At 40.6% G+C, this 18,597-nt stretch overlaps 1 protein-coding gene across 2 annotated transcripts in view; it reads left to right on the top strand.

Moving 5' to 3' along the window:
* Positions 1 to 2,597: 2,597 nt before the first annotated feature.
* The window catches only part of LOC101444097 (aldehyde oxidase), a 91,403-nt gene continuing 75,403 nt past the window's right edge, over positions 2,598 to 18,597 (top strand). The window contains exons 1-3 of one of the 2 annotated variants that reach the window (XM_058300404.2): positions 2,598 to 2,988; positions 8,448 to 8,505; positions 18,378 to 18,474. In XM_058300404.2, the coding sequence (XP_058156387.1) occupies positions 2,650 to 2,988; positions 8,448 to 8,505; positions 18,378 to 18,474 (494 nt within the window). In that variant the 5' untranslated portion in view covers positions 2,598 to 2,649. The remainder of the gene's footprint in view (positions 2,989 to 8,447; positions 8,506 to 18,377; positions 18,475 to 18,597) is intronic. The other variant, XM_058300403.2, reaches the window with a different exon arrangement.

Raw genomic sequence — 18,597 nt, 5'->3', positions numbered from 1 at the left:
GAAATTGGAAAAAAACAGGATCAGCCTAAATAACCATCAATAGAGGACAGTTTATTTCAAAACAAACTTGAATGAAAATAACTTTGTATCAAGTTAGAGATGTAAGCACAGAGATAACTGACCTTAGAAAAAAGTACTTTGAGTGTGCATCTTCTGAGGGATATACTCTAAGGATAAAAAGAACAACAAACTCTCCAAATAAAAACTACAAACTTTCATTCAGCAGTCTTATTCCTGCCATAGTATTGGTGAGGTTATTTTGAAATATATGGACAGGATAAAGCAATCATGTTAAGCTTGTTAGAACCAAGATTTTTGGCATTGGAGTAAAAACAGTGATAAGATCCAAGAAGGTTTTTTAAAAATTCTGCAATCTTAAATTTTAATTAGGAATACATGCTTTTGCTTTTCTTTAAAAAGATATGGGGAAGCGGACTTGGCTGAATGGATAGGGCATCCGCCTACCACATGGGAGGTCCACAGTTCAAACCCAGGGCCTCCTTGACCCGCGTGGACCTGGCCCATGCTCAGTGCTGATGTGTGCAAGGAATGCAGTGCCACACAGGGGGCCGCCCAGCATGAAAAAAGTGCAGCCTGCCCAGGAATGGTGCCACACACACCAGAGAGCTGACGCAGCAAGATGATGCAACAGAACGAGACACAAGATTCCAGGTGCCACTGACACAAGCAGACATAGAAGAACACACAGGGAATGGACACAGAGCAGACAACTGGGGCGGGGGGGGAGGGGGGGCAGGGAGAGAAATAAAAAATAAATCCAAAAAAAAAAAGTTGTGAATTTTCTAGCTTTGTCGTCAAAAATGTGTAGAAACACAACTTATTAGCAATGAGCACCTCCAGCATCCAGGTTCTGGTTTTTAAATATTCCCTATTAAAAGGAACTAGGGCTCCTTGGAGATATGGCTGATTCCAAGTCTGGGAGAGGATATAGAGAAGACAAAAAGCAAGGAAAGTATAAATTAATGGACCACGTCAAAAGGAAGGGGCTCCTACTGATCTAAGATGGGACAAAGGGCATCAATAAGAGAGGAACAATGTAAATCTTATTGGATCCCACTGGAAGTTGCCAAGGCACTAACTCAATATTCTGACATTTATAATGTAAAGGAAAGTGTTAAGATTTTATCTTGCATTTCTAGAATGGATTGAATTTGTGACTAGTCAAATAGCTCTATTGGATAATGGAAAGTATTCAAAAAGAATCACAACTAATGAATGCAGAAGGAGTAATACTATTTTGCAACATCTTAATAAAATAATTGCTTTATGCAATGGTCAAAAATGGTTGGCAAAACCATTAGGTGAAATGTTGATAGAGAAATTCATTATAAAGAGAACCCACTGAACCCAATGATCAATCTTATCATCGCTAAGAACAAGACAATCAGACATATGCCTCCTGATGTGATGCAACATAAAATTCATGAAATCTATGGAATACCTGAAGTATTCTTGTCCTCTCCACTGGAAAAAAAATTGAAAATGAGTTTAATCAAGCCTGAAGTTCTATTATGCAGAGTATAGAAAATAAGTAGGATGGAAGAAAACACCAAGAGGAAGCAATCCACCATATTCAAAATGTTGTTCATTAAATGGCACAAAACACCTCATTCCTTCTCCATCATATCAATAGCATTAAAAAGGGGGAGTGCACAAGGATACTGTTCTAGATTAAAGGAGACTTAAAAGAGACCGAAGACTTAACTACAAAATACATTTGAGTCTCTTTAATTCAAAAAACAACTCTAAAAAGATATTTTTTAGACACTGAAATTTGAGGATAAATTATTTTAATTCTGTTAAGTGTAATAATGGTGTTGTGGCTAAGTAAGAAAATGTCTTTTTAAAAAGATGTATACTAAAGTTATTAGGGGTAAAATAATGTTTCTGGGATCGGCTTTAAAACATCAAGTAAGAGTGGCAATTATGTTGATGGTTGTTAAAACTCAATAAGGATGGGGCGCTGACTGCTCTTTTACGCACCAATTTTGGAAATTTTCACAATAAAATTTTGTGTTTGCATAAAATGACAGGAAGTATTCTAGATATGTTAAGTGAAAAAAGTCTACAAAAATAAGCTTGAACCCATTTGATTTTTAAAAGATGTTAAAGTGCAGATTTTAAAAAATGGAAAGATACCCCCAAAAAGTTAGTAATAAATTCTAAGGTGTGGGCTTACAGGTAATTTTTATTTCTGTACTTTTCAGTGTTTTCCAATTTTTATTAAAAGAAAAAGTTTTCCAAGGTTATTTTACATCTCTGTTGATATTTACCAGATAGACTGTGAAGTGATGACTTTTTAAAAGTATCTCTACAAGGTCACTTTTGATTTTAAAAATAAACTTGAATTATTATTTCTAAAACTGTAAGATAAAAGTTCTAAAACTATCCATTGTTCTTAAGCTCTTTTGCGGCAAAGTTGCACTGTGTTTTCTCAGTACCCATTAAGAGCACAGGACTGCAGCGGCGCAGTAGGAGAAGAGGTGCAGACGCTTCCCAACCCTCAAAAACTTAAAATCTAACTGGAAAGCCACTGAAGATATAAAGCGGCCAAAGAGATGCCATTGGACCAGCCCCAGAGGCAAGAGCGTGGCGCAGACGCGCGGGGAGAGGAAGGTTCCCCGCCACATGACTTCACCGGGGTCAGCGTTCTGGAGGCGTCCAGCCCGCTGCGAACATCCCGGCGCGGAGTCTTCCTGGAAACGAAACGAGCTCACTGAACGTTGGATCTTAGTCAGGTCTTCATCGCAGTTGACTGGGCTTTCAAGTCTCAGCAATCCGCGTGTCGCTCGCCCGCTCGGCGCCGCCCGGCGACTCCTGGGAAGCGCCGCCGGGTCCCCGGCGATCCCTCGGTCTCCGCGAGCCCGGCCGTCCGCCCCGCGCCGCCCCGGCCCCGGCCCCGGCCCCGGCATGGCTGCGGCCCCGCACGTGGCGGCGGAGCTGCTCTTCTACGTGAACGGCCGCAAGGTGAGCGCCCGCGGTGGCTGCCAGGTGCGGGTGAGCCGCGGAGAGCAGGGGCGCGTCTGTCCTGGGGCGCCGGCTGCCTGTGGCACTAATTCGCACACCTGTGGCTTTCCGAATTGGAAGCTGTTTTGCCTCTTCGTTCTCACCACCCCCGGGTCAGGTAAAGGATGTGTTTTCAGGACGGCCCTGGATCTTTGGGCCCTCACCTTCCTGATGTTCCTTTTTCCTCTTTTTCCAAGGCCCACAGACTGTTTATTTTTAGACAATCAAGGATTCAAATCCAGTTCTAAAGCAAACTGACTTCTCAGCAGCTCAGTTCCTCTAAGACTTACATTATAGAGAGTGATTGTGTGCATGCAATGTTAATTGTTGCGGGCCTTCTCATAGAGAAGGCAGTGTGCCAGGCACAGGAGATACCGGAGAGCACAGAACAGACAAGCATGTAAATAAATGTGTGATGTCAGGTAGTGATAAGTGGTGGGATTTAAAAAAAAAAAAAATTAAGGCAGAGTGAAGGGGAGAGTGGCAAGAGCTGCTACTTTAGATGAGATGAAAGTTTAGGCAAGGCCATTCTGAAGGGGTGACATTTAATAGTGACCAGAAGTGGTGAACCACCCTTGCAATCATCTGCGAGAAGAATGTTCCAGGCAGAGGGATTGGCAGGAGCAAAGGTCCTGAGGCAGAAGGTTTTCTGGGTGCTTACAGGATAGCAAAGGGGTGGGTGGGACTGAAGCACAGGGTGTGACCGGAGATAACCCAGGGATCGGAGTATTCTAGAAATTTGTAGGCCACAGTAAGGGTTTTGATTAAATAAGGTAACAGGTGTCTAGTGTCCAATGCCTCCACTCTACCTTCCTCCCTCTCCTGTTCACAAATAAACCCCAGTGGGATTTTAATGTAATGGCTAATGTTTGCACTCAATTGATTTTTAAAACTCATCTTGTAAAAACAGATAACCAGGTTCTTATCTATGGTCTTATTTTTGCTATGGGCCAAATGTCCTATGCTCTTTTGGCAAGCACACTCTAGAGATGTTGACTCAGTTTTGCAATTACCCAATTAAAAGAAATTGTATCACCCATTCTCTTCCCTTCCCCTCCATTCTAAATTCTACTAGGTGTGTGCTTCAATACTGCAAAGAGTCGGATGAGTACGTGAATAGGATTAAATTAAGTTTCTGGTTCAGGGGATGAGAGGCTGTTGAGAAAAGTAAGAAGGAGAAATCATCAGGGAAGAGGAGTCTTGAGGTCAAAACACGACCTCTGGGAATAAAAATTTGCTTTTGAAAAGGAAATTTAGAAGTCAATTGAGAGGAGCACCTGCTTCCCACATAGGAGGGCCCGAATTTGATTTCTGGTGCCTTCTGAGAAAACAAAAAACAAACAACAAGCAAAACAAACCAAAAAAACAGCTCACAGAAGCCGATATGGCTCGATGTGGCTCGGTGGTTGCACGCTGGCTTCCCACATGCGAAGTCCAAGGTTCAAGCCCCCGCCCCTGGTACCTAAAAAAAAAGTCAGATGGGAGACTCTAGGTGATATTACTGGCTTCTGCAAAATCCTTTTAGCTCACTGAAATGTGTCATCAGGCAGGAACTAAAGCCATTGGAGACAAGGCCAGTGCCAATTGACCAAGGACCTAGTTACAAGAGATTCTGAAATCTTATGCACTCCACCAGGGCCCCTAGCAGAACAGAAGACCATTTAGCATGCATGTTGATGGAGGAAGAACCCATAAAGTATGGCACAGACTCCAGTCTCTAACTCAACACAGGAACCGAATGAAGCATCTCATTCCATGAGGCAGTGAGGCATAGAAATTGAACGCGTGCTTTGGAGTTGCTCAGGCACAGTTTTGAATCCTGTGTTCTCTGGTCTGCCACTCAGCAGCTCTGGACAAGTTGCATAGTATTTCTGAGCCTCCATTTTCCCCTCTGCAAAGTAGGGCTAATAGTAGTACCTTCTCCCATGGCATTGGGGTGAAAATTCAATTCCATGAAGGGTGCTGAGCAAGATGCTTGGCACACAGTAAGCAAGTGCTTCATATGTGGAGACAATAGTTAGTAGCTGGGCTGGAAAATAATCTGCCATATGAGCCAGAACCTGACGGGGTTGTTATTTGCTTAACAAACTTAAGGATCTTGGTGTTAGTGGAGGTATCTAGAAAGAGCTGTCCATTAGCTAGCTAATGTTCCTGGGGTCCTTGGTTTGCAGGAGGAGGACTGTAATGAGTCAGAGAAAAGTGGAGGTGGACACAGCATAGGCCGGAAAAATAAAAAATTGAAATGAATTGTAAAGCCACCTGAAGCTCAGGCAGGAGGGTCCTCACCAGCTCTCCTCTCAGGCTTCCTTCTCTGCCATGAGGCTGCTCTGGGTGGATCTTCTCTACTAGCACTTTCCTAAGACACGCATCTCTTTCTTCTCCCTTCTTCTCCCTCCCAGGCTTATCCTTTTATACCTTCCCCTCTCCCTTCTCTAACTTCCTTTCTTTCACCCCCTTTTGCCTCCTCCCTATTTTTCTTCTTTCTGCCTCTCATTAGTTCTGACAGAACCGCACAGCCCTGCTCAGGGGAAAATGGCTTCTCAACCTTGTACAATGTAAACTTGAAATCTTCCAAAGTAGCCCAGGGATATGCAGAGGTGCAGACTCTGCCCTTGGAATGGTCAGGACTATACTGTAACGGGTACACACAAGGCCCTGACCCAAGAATTAGCATCACCTCCTCAAACCAGAGTCAGTGAGAATAATTTTGTTCCCAACTCGCTACCCTATACCCTATCCACCATCTTCATACTGACCCTGTTTCACCCCAAGAGCTTCCACAACAGGGTGCGCATTTAGTTGCTGTTCCCACTACCCTCCTCCAAATATATCATCACCAAATCATGGAAAGTAAACACATTTCAAGGCAATGGTGCTTTAAGCCAGACTCTAACCTTTTGAAGCACCTTTCTGGAACAAATATCCAAACAAGGAAGGCTTGCTTCCTTCTATTTATTCCTTCCCAAATTTATAAATATATTTCAAGCCTACAATGGTATTCTTTACTATCTAGGGTATCCAGATCTTGACTCTCCAATAAAGCCAGGCTTCTGGATTGGTCCTCATATATATTAGCTAGGATTAGTTTCAGCTGCAAATAATAAAATCCAAACAGTGGTTCAAAAAAGATACAAGCTGTTTTTTTTTTTCTTTTACATAACAATACCTGAGCATTGACATTATGGGGCTGGTATAAAATCTTCATGGTGTCATCTGCACCCGTTTTTCTCCTCTGCCACTATTAAATGTGTTGCCTGATGGTCTAAGATGGTTGCCGAAGCTCTAGCCATTACATCCCCATTCCTGGCAGCAGGAAGAAAGGGAGAATACATGCTGGAATAGACAACCAACAGTTTCTGCCACTGATAACTTTTCTGTTTTTCTTTCTTCTGTTCAGATGTCATTCCCAGTCTGTGAAATCTCATCCCTCTCTCCTTTTTCTCAAAGCAAATTGTATATTCATTTAATTAACTTACATTTATTGTGTCCTGTGATATATTCCCAGCACTTAGCTTAGCATTTGACACAAAGAAGAACAATAGAAGGTGGTTTGTCTCAGGATCAAGAGAGGCTAATACACAGACAAATAATTATGATGTAAATAATTATGGTACTATAAAAGAGGTGTGAACAATGGCTGTGGAAGCATAGAGAAGCATGGCTACTTGGAGTAGAGAATGGAATGGGGAAGGGTAGCTTAGGAAGAGACCCTCCACGTAGGATCAGGGTTTTGAGTTACAAACAAAATTCTGCCAAGTGGACAAGAGAGGGAGGCCTTACAGGGAGGAGAAAGCATGAGCACAAGTGCAGTGAAAGGGAAATGTCCTTGTGCTGCTGGGTTCTGACAGCTCTGCCATGTGGCTGTGGTTGAAGATACATAGGTGGAGTGGCCTGAGATGATCAAGTCAGTCTATCAAAGAGGGCTTGTAGGCTATGCCAAGGAGTTTGCTTTCTTCTCATACTCCAGGGATTCTTGAACATTAATTTTTATGACTCACTCATTTAAAGATGCAAAATTTCTGGTTTCCTCTCCAAGAGCCTGAATTCATTAGGGGTTCTAGTTTACGAAGCACCCCAGGTAATTCAGGAATGCCCAGAATGGCAGGTTGGCAATCAGATTTTTAGGCAGGCACATGGGATGAGCAGACTTGGATTTTAAGGCACTTACTGCAGCAGTGGTGTAGAGGGTGGTAAGGGGGTGCTGAGAGTGGAGGCAGAGACCTGTTAGCTATTGTTCGGGCAAGATTGATAAGGTTAGAAAAGAGTGTTTAGAGAATCATTTTGGAAGTGTAAATGGCAAAACTTGATGACATTGATTATGGTAGACTGAAAGAAAGAAAAGATTGAAAATAGCTCAAGATCTTAAACTTAGATGATCTAGTAGGTGGTGAGACTAGCTATAAACCAGTTAGGGGACAGGAAGGAAGGAGTAAGTTTGTGGAATAAAATAAAGAGTTCCATTTGAAGGTCAGCTGAGTTGGGGGTGCTTGGGGGATGCTCCACATTTTATCTTATATTGCAACACATGCACAATCACATCTCTCTTAGTAGATTGCAGAGTCTTCTAGGCACATCTCAGACCTTGCTAATTGGCATATGCCACTTGGAATTGAGGGTGAGGAGCCAGCCACAGAAGAAGCATGACATGGGGAAAGATGCATTTGACTTCTGAAATTGTGAAGCAAATCGTGCTTTCACTTGTTCTATGGCTGTAAAAGAAATAGCAAATTTCTTAATTAAAAAAAGAAAAAACATGATAAAGTTGAAAAACATAACCATCGTGATATTCCCACCGTGCCATCCCTCAGATGCTGCTGTCCTAGGGCTGTGCTGCTAGGCTACCTCAGGAAGGTCCTTGCTTGCACAGCTGTGCATCATTTGGCATCCACATTTTATCTTCTCCTTTGGCCCTTTGATTTGGGGACCATGGTTGGTGAGTGCCTCATTCTTGGAAATAGTAGTTATTTGCACATGATATACAAGTCTTTAAAAAAAAAAAAAAGAAAAGAAAGCTGTATCAGTTTCTCAGAGGCCATTCCACTCCAGCAGTTTTTCTCTCTACCACCATCCCCTTTCTTTTCTACTAATGTCTTTTCCCTCACTTTTAGAATTGCTAAGAGAAGCAGGACAGGAGTCACCAGTGTCCCTGTTAGTAGAAACAACGGCTGCCTTGAAGAACAGTGATTATCCAGACCAAGGACAGTGGCAGAGTGGGGTGGGCTCAAGGTGGAGACTTCGCACCTAAGAACGGTGATTTGTGAAAAATAGGTGTTCCATAAATGTTAAACCAAGTTGAGAATATAGATAGAAGAATTAATTCATGTGCGTTTGCCTCAAAATAGCAGAAGACTAGCAATGTGAATATCACACTAGCTCTCTTAACTTTGTCTGCATAACTCTTATTTTCCCCTCTGGTGAAGGTGATAGAGAAGAATGCCGATCCTGAAACAATGCTGTTACCATATTTGAGGAAGAAGCGTATCCTTTTTGCACTGAGTGTGTGTGCGCATGTGTGTGTTGCTCTGATGTGTCATTTTATAGAGATGTTTCAAATATCTTTTTAGAACCACACAGAGACATATTCCCTGTAATATGTACTAGAATGGTTTATGTTTCTTTTTCAGAAAGTACTACAGCTTAGTTTTTTTTAAATTTCTTTGTCTTTATTTACTTATTTTTTAATGTTACATTCAAAAAATATGAGGTCCCCATATAACCCCCACCCCTCTCACCCCACTCCTCCCCCCATAACAACAACCTCCTCCATCATCATGGGATATTCATTGCACTTGGTAAATACATCTCTGAGCACTGCTGCACCACATGGTCAATGGTCCACATTATAGTTTACACTCTCCCCCAGTCCACCCACTGGGCCATGGGAGGACATACAATGTCCAGTAACTGTCCCTGCAGTACCACCCAGGACAACTCCAAGTCCTGAAAATGCCCCCACATCACATCTCTTCTTCCCACTCCCCACCCTCAGCAGCTACCATGGCCACTTTCTCCATCTCAATGCTAATCACATTAGTTCCAGAATAGCAGTAAGTCCACTCTAATCCATACTCTATTCCTCCATTCTCTGGACCCTGGATGGTTATGTCCACTCCACCTCTGTATTGAGAGGGTACTTAGATTCCACTTGGATGATGGATGCAATTCTCCTGCTTGCAGTTATAGGCACTCTTGGCTCCCTGGTGTAGTGGTTGACCTTCTTCACCTCCCTGTTAGCTGGCTGGGATAAGTCCAATAAACCAGAAGGTAGGAGTTGCAAGTCTTTTGAGTCTCAGGGCCTGGCTATCACATGGACAGTCCAGAGATTCAGGTCCCCTGAGTATACTCTAAACCCCAGAGCCAACTACAGGTCCGGTAAAAGTGATAGGAGAGGCTTGTGAACAAAGATCACTCCATCACACTCCATCACACTCAGGAACTCTTACTCCAAAGTAGGGCCAACTGACATGGCACTGAAGTCCATCTGCCATGACCATAGAACCTGTGGTCTCTGTAGCCCTCAGACGAACCAATACCTGGGGTTGTATCTACTTTAGCTGCCTCTGGGACTCTGCTGAGGTGTGCATAAGGGTGACCCCTCTGATGTCCCCTCAGCTCTTTTTTGGAGACTCATAGCCATATAAACTTATTTGTCCTTTCCATTTCCCCCTTTTATTCAAAGTCAAAAAGCATTTTTAACTCCTGTTGTTACATGTAGGCTGAGATATTCTGCTGGTCTGAGTTGACCCTTTTATTCAAGGTCATTCTCCAACCACATCATCAGCTGGTACTTGGTAGTAATCCCTCAGTGCCAGGGAGGGGCATTCCTGGCAGTCATGTCCCAAGCTGGGGGGAAGGCAATGCATTTATATGCTGAGTTTGGCTTCAAGACTGGCCACATTTGAGCAACATGGAGGCTCTCAGGAGGTAACTCTTAGGCACCCTGCAGCTCTAGGCCTAGTTCTTATTTCAGGCCCACAGGCCTACAAGCATAGTCATTAGCATCAAGGGCTCATTATTGGACCATCTTTCCTTATTGGTCTTAGCCGTTGCACTCAGGGGATTGTTGTACAGCTTAGTTTTATAGACAATACACAGTTGTGGCTGTCAGAAGAACAAAATCTCTATTTTGGCACAGAGTAGATGGTATGCAATGGGGAAACTAGCAATAAGAATTAAAGCAATGGATATTAAAGGAGCTTAATTAAGCATCTTTTAGAACTAAGAGTCAGTATTTACACTTTAGCTTCAAGCCCATTAGGAAAAAAAAGAGTGAAGAAATCTCTTGAAATGAAGAAATGAAATGGAGAAAATAACCTTCAAATTGCTATCCTAAAAAAACTTTCTAAATGAAAGTCATCTAAGGAAGGGATTGTTAACCTGCTATGCATGAACTCCAGCCTCCTTCCAGACATCTGTAGACCCCATTAAATTATATGCAAAATTTTGCGATAATGGGAGTTTGTACTTTTTTTTTCCTTGAGTAAGGGGAATTTCCAAAAAATAAAAATTTTTTAGAAATGCACAACTCGAAAAGCATCTGTAAGTACTTTTCAGACACACGAGTTTATTGCTGAAAGTGATTCAAGATCTTTGGACATAAAAAGAATGACTACTGACTTCCAGGTTACTCGTTCATGACAGAGACCCCTGAATAGCAATAAACAAGATAGAAGTTAGGATTTTAGTTCAGGTTCACCAAGAGCAGACACCAAAAACTAGATTAAAGTAAAGGTTTTATTAGGAGAAATGTTTGTGTTTTTTGAAAGGAAATAAGGTGGGAATCAGAAAAGGCTTAGGGAACTAACCACAGAGCAAGTCTGGCCCTGCATGAAGAAGAGAGGGAGAGAAAGTGGAGGGCAGGCTAAGAAGTGTTTGGCAATGTTGTAGAAGTCAAGAGGTTCAATTATTTGTGTATAGAAAGGCCAGGACTCAGAAAAAATTTTGGGGAAGGAAAAATGATTTCTTTACACCAGCTGGGCTCGGAGCTTCTCATTCCAAAATCCGAACCCTGAACAAGACCTCTGAGTTCCATTTATACAGAGGAAAGACCAAATGGTTCTTTGATTCAGTGCTCAATAGGCTTGAATTAGCATATATCTTCCACATCCTAGGTAAGCTTTTAGCATGGACTTCATACATTCTAGATATTTACATTCTATGAAAATATGAACAGAACCCCCCCCTCAGCCTACATCATTTCCCCCCTTATGCCGAAGCTTAACTTGCTAAGCTTTGGCATAATTATTGTTGGAGGTATGAGGTAGGTGGCTATTCTGATTGATTACTCTATCAATTCTCAGTGAGGACCTAAAGACAAAGTTCCTGGGTAACATCCAGGGTTCATCCTGTTTTCAGAAGAAGTTTTTGTCCTGGATAGTAGAGTCCTAGGGCAGGCCCCCCCTGCAGTTATCCTGGGGCCACCAGTGCTCACGTGGATTTCCAGTCAGGCTCCAGATGCATCTATTAATTTTATTTTACCCTTAAAGAGTTCACACTTTTAATCTTAAAGGGGTGCTGAAGGGAGATCATCTTTTTTGTAACGACTTCCTGCTGGCCATGGCTGTAGTCATTACTTAACAAGGTATAAAAACTTTATTTTATTTTGACTGGAAGAAGATGGATCTGGCATTCTGTACAAAGCTGGATGAAGTTTTCACATGGTTAATAAGATGTTCGTTTTGAAAGAAACAAACTTAATTAAAATTTTAGAATACCCATTTTTAAAAGAGGACATTGGATTACAGAGGTAGACAAGGTTAGGTGCCTATAAAGATGGCACCCTTTTTAAAAGTTGGTGGGAACAGTGTATATAATATATATTATGTATATATATATATATATATTTTTTTAAGTTATTTATTTTCAGAGAGAAATTGTAACAGATGCTTAGCTTTGTTTTGAAGATGCATTTCAGGCTGTTTAATGATTGGCATTCATGTGCTCTGTCAGATGCTCCTGGTACCTTTTGGGCAGTTGGTTTCATTCAGGATTAGTGCACCAAGTTGGAAGTTCTTTTAGTTTTTTTTTTGCTGTGGGAGTGATCAGAACTACAGAATAAAGGTTTTTTTTTGCATTTTGGTTTTAAGTGTACAATTTCTGGTAATTTTGACTGTTCAATAGGGGACCCATTATTAGCAAGCAAGCCTCCTTTTTGCTACACAGTAGAGTACAGTAGAAGAGTAGGTTGGCTGAGCCTGGCACCAATTAACCCGCTACCTGCAAGCCACTGGTGGCCCCATTTATAGAAATGTTTATTAATTATTTAGAAAATGAAGTTAGCAGGAATTTAACATGTTTAATATACTTTTGTACCGATCCAGAATAGAAAAGATAACGTTATAATTATTAGGCATATATTTAGTACAGGATAAAAGTACAGCACTTAATGTTAATTAATGTATTGCTTAATGCATAAGGATTCTGAGTTGCAATTAATAGTTTTAAGTTTCAGGTTTGTAATACTTTACATGTTATCTCTCCATGGGAGCAGGCCATAATGCCAATTGTGTTTAAGTTTAACTTGCAGTATTCTGGTAATCATGGCTCCACTTAGCATGTTTTTCACAGAGTGAACAAGTCGCAGCATCGTTGATCCTAGAGAGAATTTCCAGTATTCTACCAGCCTGGTGCATAGTGCTCTCTGGCACTATGGAACAGTGCCAGTCCAGAGGCAATATCCATTGTACGCTTGGCTGTACCGCATCATCATTGGCTGCTGTGGGAGCTTGAAACTGCAACATAGTTTCCATCGACTTCAGGAGCATAAACAGAGGCTGATATAGCAAATATTTTTATTTGAGGGGTCAGTGACCAGCCTAGCCAATAACTCACATGGAGAGGCAGCCTGTAGTGTATTCAAGGCCTGGTTTGAATGCACAAGAGAGTTTGACAATGTTAAAGTTTATTTCTTGTTTTTATATATTTTAAACATTTCAGTGCAACACATCATATATCAAATGACTTTGTTTACTTATACAACTTCACCATGGAGATAATAGTAGGTATTTTACTTTAGTAATAAGTGGGGGGAAAAAACTATTTTCCATTGTTAAAATGAAAACAGAAGATTCCCGATAAAATCAAGATAACTTTTTATTACCATTTACTTAAATATGCACCTTGCAGTGGCCTTCAGATAGGTTTTATTATCACGAAGTTATTCTTTGCCACCAATACCAATCCACATGTTTAGTTAATGACTTCTAGAACTAGAACCATTTAAATGTTTTAGTTTGGAAGATGTTTTTACAAACTCCTTATGATTGATCACAACCACGTAGACTAGTTACCTTACATTTAAATAAACTTATTAATTGCAATTACCAACCAAAGAAGTTTATTTAATTAAGAGAGCATATCTAAAATTTTCTTTTTTAGCTTAATTTTATTAACATGAACTTACAATTTTCATTACTCCAAAGATTGTACATATAATGTTAATTTATTTAATGGGTGATTTACAAACTAAGGGAGATTACACCCAAACTAAATAAAATTGAAACCATTATAGTTTATGCAAGGAATGTACTCTTTTCTTTTCAGGAAGCTAAAACCTCTTTTTTTGTTTAAGTTGTGAAACTGTGAATAATTTTTTAAAAGCATACTGACTACCAGGTTTTGAAACACGTTACAATCACATAATTTGATTAATCATAATTCAGGAAAGATTTCTCCATAGCTTTTATGGACCTTCCTTTATTTACTGAAATTTGGCAACAGAACCACTAACCACCCTTATTTTAAGGCTGTCAAAAGGTTTAAACTGGGGAATTACAGGGCAAACTGATGCTTAATTCCCCTGCCTAATAGATAGAACCAGCCACACCTAGTCCTGCCCTCAAAGCTCTTGCAAAGAGAAGGCCCTATGCCAATAGTTCCTATAATCAGATTTCTATATGACCTTTTCATCCTGCTTAGTTTAATTGGGCTCCAGGAATATTTATTCACACATATAACTGCATATTTAATTTTTAACAATTTGAACAGAGCTCTTTTAAGAATTTTTATTTGTTAATTTGATATTATTATCCTGATGTATGAAGATATACACTGAGCAATAGGCAGACACAAATAGAGTTAGACATAGAAACACAACTCATTGATGTTACTTATGATTTGCATTATTTTATATACTGTTCAGTTTAATTTAGTTTCTAGAAATATATTTATATATTACTTACATAACTGCATATTTAACCAACAATTTGAGCCAATAGGCAGACATGAATAGTTTGACACAGAAACATAGCTTAGTTACTTAAAACTTTCATTTTTTATAAAACAAGTGTGACTGCAAAATAATTGGAGATTTTTTAAAAGGTTTTTCTTAATTTGCACTATAACCATGCAGTTTTGCACAAAAAATTTTGTTTCTTAACTAATGGCTTATAACTAAAATATTCCCAATGCTTTAATACAATTTTCCTTTGTTTCAGAACCTTATATTTTACTTTGGCTTTAGCAGAATACTGGATGAGCAACAAGATTAATTTTATATATATTTACCGAGGCTATCAAAGCTTCAGGGAAACTGGTTTCTTTCATGAATTGCCACTCTTAGGAACCCTGACAGTTAAGGCAGGAGGCCTCCTTTATTTTTTAGTCCTTGGAGATGAAAAAACTCCAGTGAATGTTTAACCTCGAGGGTTAAGAATTCCACCAGGCAGCAGTTTAGTTCCCACTTGGAATCATGAGAGAAAGCAGGGTTATTAATACCAGTAGGACTGGAGACGGATGTTTCACGTTTGCTTTTCCCTGAGCTATATGGGCAGAAGCTGTTATGAAATAATCATAAGTAAAGGCAAGGGGTAAGGCTAGGCTTTAAACGAAGGTTAAGGTTAGTTTAGAATTTATACTTACAATAATAGTTTCAGGCTAAATTCACCCAGTTACAATTTCAGTTATTATCTTTTTGCTGTTTTATAATGTAAATGCATCTATAAATTATCTTAACTCTTAGTTACAGTTTTCATTAAGTTTTAACCTTAAGATGAATTGGATACCTTTATTAAGTTACAAGAATTTTATTAGTAACAGTCCTGTGAAGTTCTGCCTTTTCCTAGTAAGGGAACAAATTCTCATCTGCGAGTTGTGCATTTAATTCACCAGCAAGAGAGTATTGGCATTTAAAGATTCATTTTTAAACTACCTTTTATCATGAATTCTTAGGCACCAGCAACTGACAAAAGCCCAAACACAGATTTTAAAGTGGAGGTTTATCCCTTTTTTTTTTTAACTCTGTAGTTTTACAACCCTGACATTCCCAGCCAGACCATTAAAAAGGCTATCAAGTGATTAGAGGTCTATTGTTTTTAAGAGATAGTCTCCTTTCTTCAGACAAAATTTACAGTTCTAAAACATTTTAAAGCATTTTTGCATAGACTCACAGAGAGATTCGGAAAAGCAGAACCTGGGCAGTATGCAAATTTATTTTGGCCTATGACACCTTAGGGAGGGAAATTTATTGCATTTATTTCAATCCTGCTCTGCGTCCCCTTCAACTCCCCCCTTTCAGGCAGTCGGATGCATAGCAACTTAGGAATGTGGCTTATGAATAGAAGGCATGGACTTACTGGAAAGGGGCAAGCAGCTCCCCACCTTCCCGTCTTTTTGCTTCCACTATGCCCCTCCTAAAGGGAGGAGGGGACAGAAAACAATGGTGGCTAGTTCAAGGTTGCTGAAATTGGTCCGAAATTTGAATCCTCCAAATTCGGCACCTTTCCCAGAGACCCCCTGTCTTGGCAGGGCTATTATTCAAGTCACTGGCTCCACCAGCCACCCCGACTGGGCCAGCTCCAACAAACCTGGGTGCATGGGTGGACGCGGAGACAGACAATCCCTGAATTTCCACAAATGGGCGGACCCGACAAGGAAAGACAGCTGAGCATGCGCAGACACATTTCCCCGCAGTTTTGCTTCACAGGCAGTCAACTCGCTCCTCCACCAACAGCAAGGGAGGTTTCCAGCGCAACCAAATTCCACCGCTCCACACAACCCTACAACTCCAACACCAGCATTGAGCTGACACAGACAGAAGCACAAAACTCATTAATCTGACCCACTAGTTCTATATATATATTCTTCAGCACGGCTGCCCCCGCAGCCATTACAAATTTTAGAAAGAGAGGACTCTTAACATTAACATGTGATATGAAGCAAATTCATTCACAATTCAGCACCATAACAAGATTCCAGCTAGATCCTTTTTACTGTTTAGCTTTACACCCAGACCAAACTTCACTAGAAAAGCCAATTCGTTTTCCTGTAACCAAGTTTTTCAAAATCCAGACCAATATTTCCAAAACGTTAGGACTCAAACCTATAAACATCTGTTTTTATTATAATCTTTCAGCAGAGACAAGACCAGTACTAGATTCTAACATGCAGTTAGACAAACCCAAAACACTGGGCTTTTCCCCTTTTTTTCTCCTTTTTCCAGACCTAAAGAGAATGGCTTCCCCCCAAATTTCTGGAGGTCCTAGGGCTTTCTCTCTCAGGAGGTGATTGGGCTTCCACCCTAGCAATTAAAGCTAGGGTTTTCCCCAACTATGCTCCCCCAGGGAGTCTTATTTTCTAACGTGTTCAGAGTTCTTTTTCGTTCCCAGAATTTTTTTCTTCAGACTTTCCATTGCCCTCAATTTTCATCAGGAAGATTCCAGTGGAGCCCACATCTTTTCTGGATTAAATTTAATCTGGGGGCGCCCAGATTGGGGTTTGCCTGAGTCCTCCCAGCTTCCTCGGGGATCTGGAAAGGGCAGCAAAATGCTACCATCTCTGGCCTTCATTTGCAATCCCAGATGAGCCCCCAAAAATGTTGTAGAAGATGAGAGAGGTTCAATTATTTGTGTATAGGAAGGCGAGGACTCAGGAATAATTTTTGGGAAGGAAAAATGATTTATTTTTACAACCAGCTGGGCTAGGAGCTTCTCATTCCAAAATCCGAGCCCCTCATTCCAAAATCTGAGCCCTGAATGAGATTTTTTAGTTCCTTTTATAAAGAGGAAGGGCCAAATGGTTCTTTGTTTCAATGCTCAATAGGCTTGAATTAGCATATATCTTCCACGTCCTAGGTAACTTTTAGCATGGACTTCATACATTCTAGATAAGCTTTTGGTGTGTATTTTTCCTGAATACTTGAATTTTATAGAGTTTGCCTTGCTAAACTGTTTCTTCAGGACTGGAGTTCTTGTCATAGCTACCAAGGGCAGGGCTGCAGTTCTTACTGTCCCAAATGCACCACTCAGAAAACATACAGCTCAGGTTATCTGTGAAAATATGAACAGCCCCCCCCACTCAAAGCCTACATCAGCAACCATTGAAGACCCTCAAGACTGAGTCCCATGTCTCTCCACAGCACTGGGCAGGAAGCAGCCCAGGGGAGGTGTGGCCTTAACACAACCTGGGCAGTAAATTTCAAAGCACGGCAGTTGGGTTCCTCACTTAGTTACCTTCCCTGTACTAGGAGGTCTGTGAGGCACATTCTAATGCCAGTCACACTCATAAAGGAAGCTGAAAGGGAGGTAGATCAGGGCTAGTGAAGTATTATCTCAAAATGATCAGGAAACTAAGCTGCTTATGTCTTTCTGCTCCCCCTCCTCAGCATGTAGCTTTCTCCTCATGGTCAGAGATGGCTGCTTGATTTCCAGCCATTGTATCTGAATTCCTGAAAGTAGGAAGAAGTACAGGATGAAGAAGCAAGCACCACCCTACTTTTAACCCTTCCCTTCTGGAATCACACATGACACTTAACATTTATATCCCATTGGCCAGCATTGTTAAAAGACCCCAGCAGAGGCAGCTGGAAAATGTATTTTTTATTCTGGGTAGCCATGTGTATGACTAAAAATTGAAGATACTATTACTGAGGAAGAATGAAAGAACAGATATTGGGGAACAAAAAGCAGTTTCTGCCACACCAAGGCAGAGAAATACGGCTAATATAACACAAGTATTCCAAGAATTATTTACAATTTTTCATTTGACTTTGTATGTCATCAAACACACACGTAAAGCTGAAAACAAATGTACAATGTACTCAGACCTTCAAGTACTCAAGCCCTTCTACCCTTATATGTCGAGACTTTTTTTTTTTTTTAGTTTGGCCTTACTTTTGGCAGCCTAAAGTCCAGTTGCTTTAGAAGGGAAGAGTCTAGATTTAACACACAAATGGAAATCAAGAATTTGTAAGATTCTAAATAATAGAAGCTAAGACATGTATTCATCATTTGATGAATGTGTATTGAACTCAAACCATACATATAAGAGCCTGGGATGGTGCTGTCCATTAAGGTCAGGGCTATTCCAGAAAAGAATCATGGAAAACATAATATCTTTAACTCTGCATATTCCAGTCCGACTCACAGGAACTAAGTATGGCTGTGGAGGAGGAGGCTGTGGCGCCTGTACAGTGATGATATCACGATATAACCCCATCACCAAGAAGATAAGGTACCTTGCAGCAAAGTCTAGATACAGATATTACAATTTTAAAAAATATTTGTCATTTCCTTTGATAAGAATGGTGTTTTTAACCATTCTTATTATTATTTTTTTTTTTGCTTAAATTGTATC

Source organism: Dasypus novemcinctus, chromosome 7 (assembly GCF_030445035.2).
Source record: "Dasypus novemcinctus isolate mDasNov1 chromosome 7, mDasNov1.1.hap2, whole genome shotgun sequence".
Classification (NCBI taxonomy): Eukaryota; Metazoa; Chordata; class Mammalia; order Cingulata; family Dasypodidae; genus Dasypus; species Dasypus novemcinctus.
Note: the sequence above shows the minus strand (reverse complement) of the source record. Positions and strands in the feature narration are given on the sequence as shown.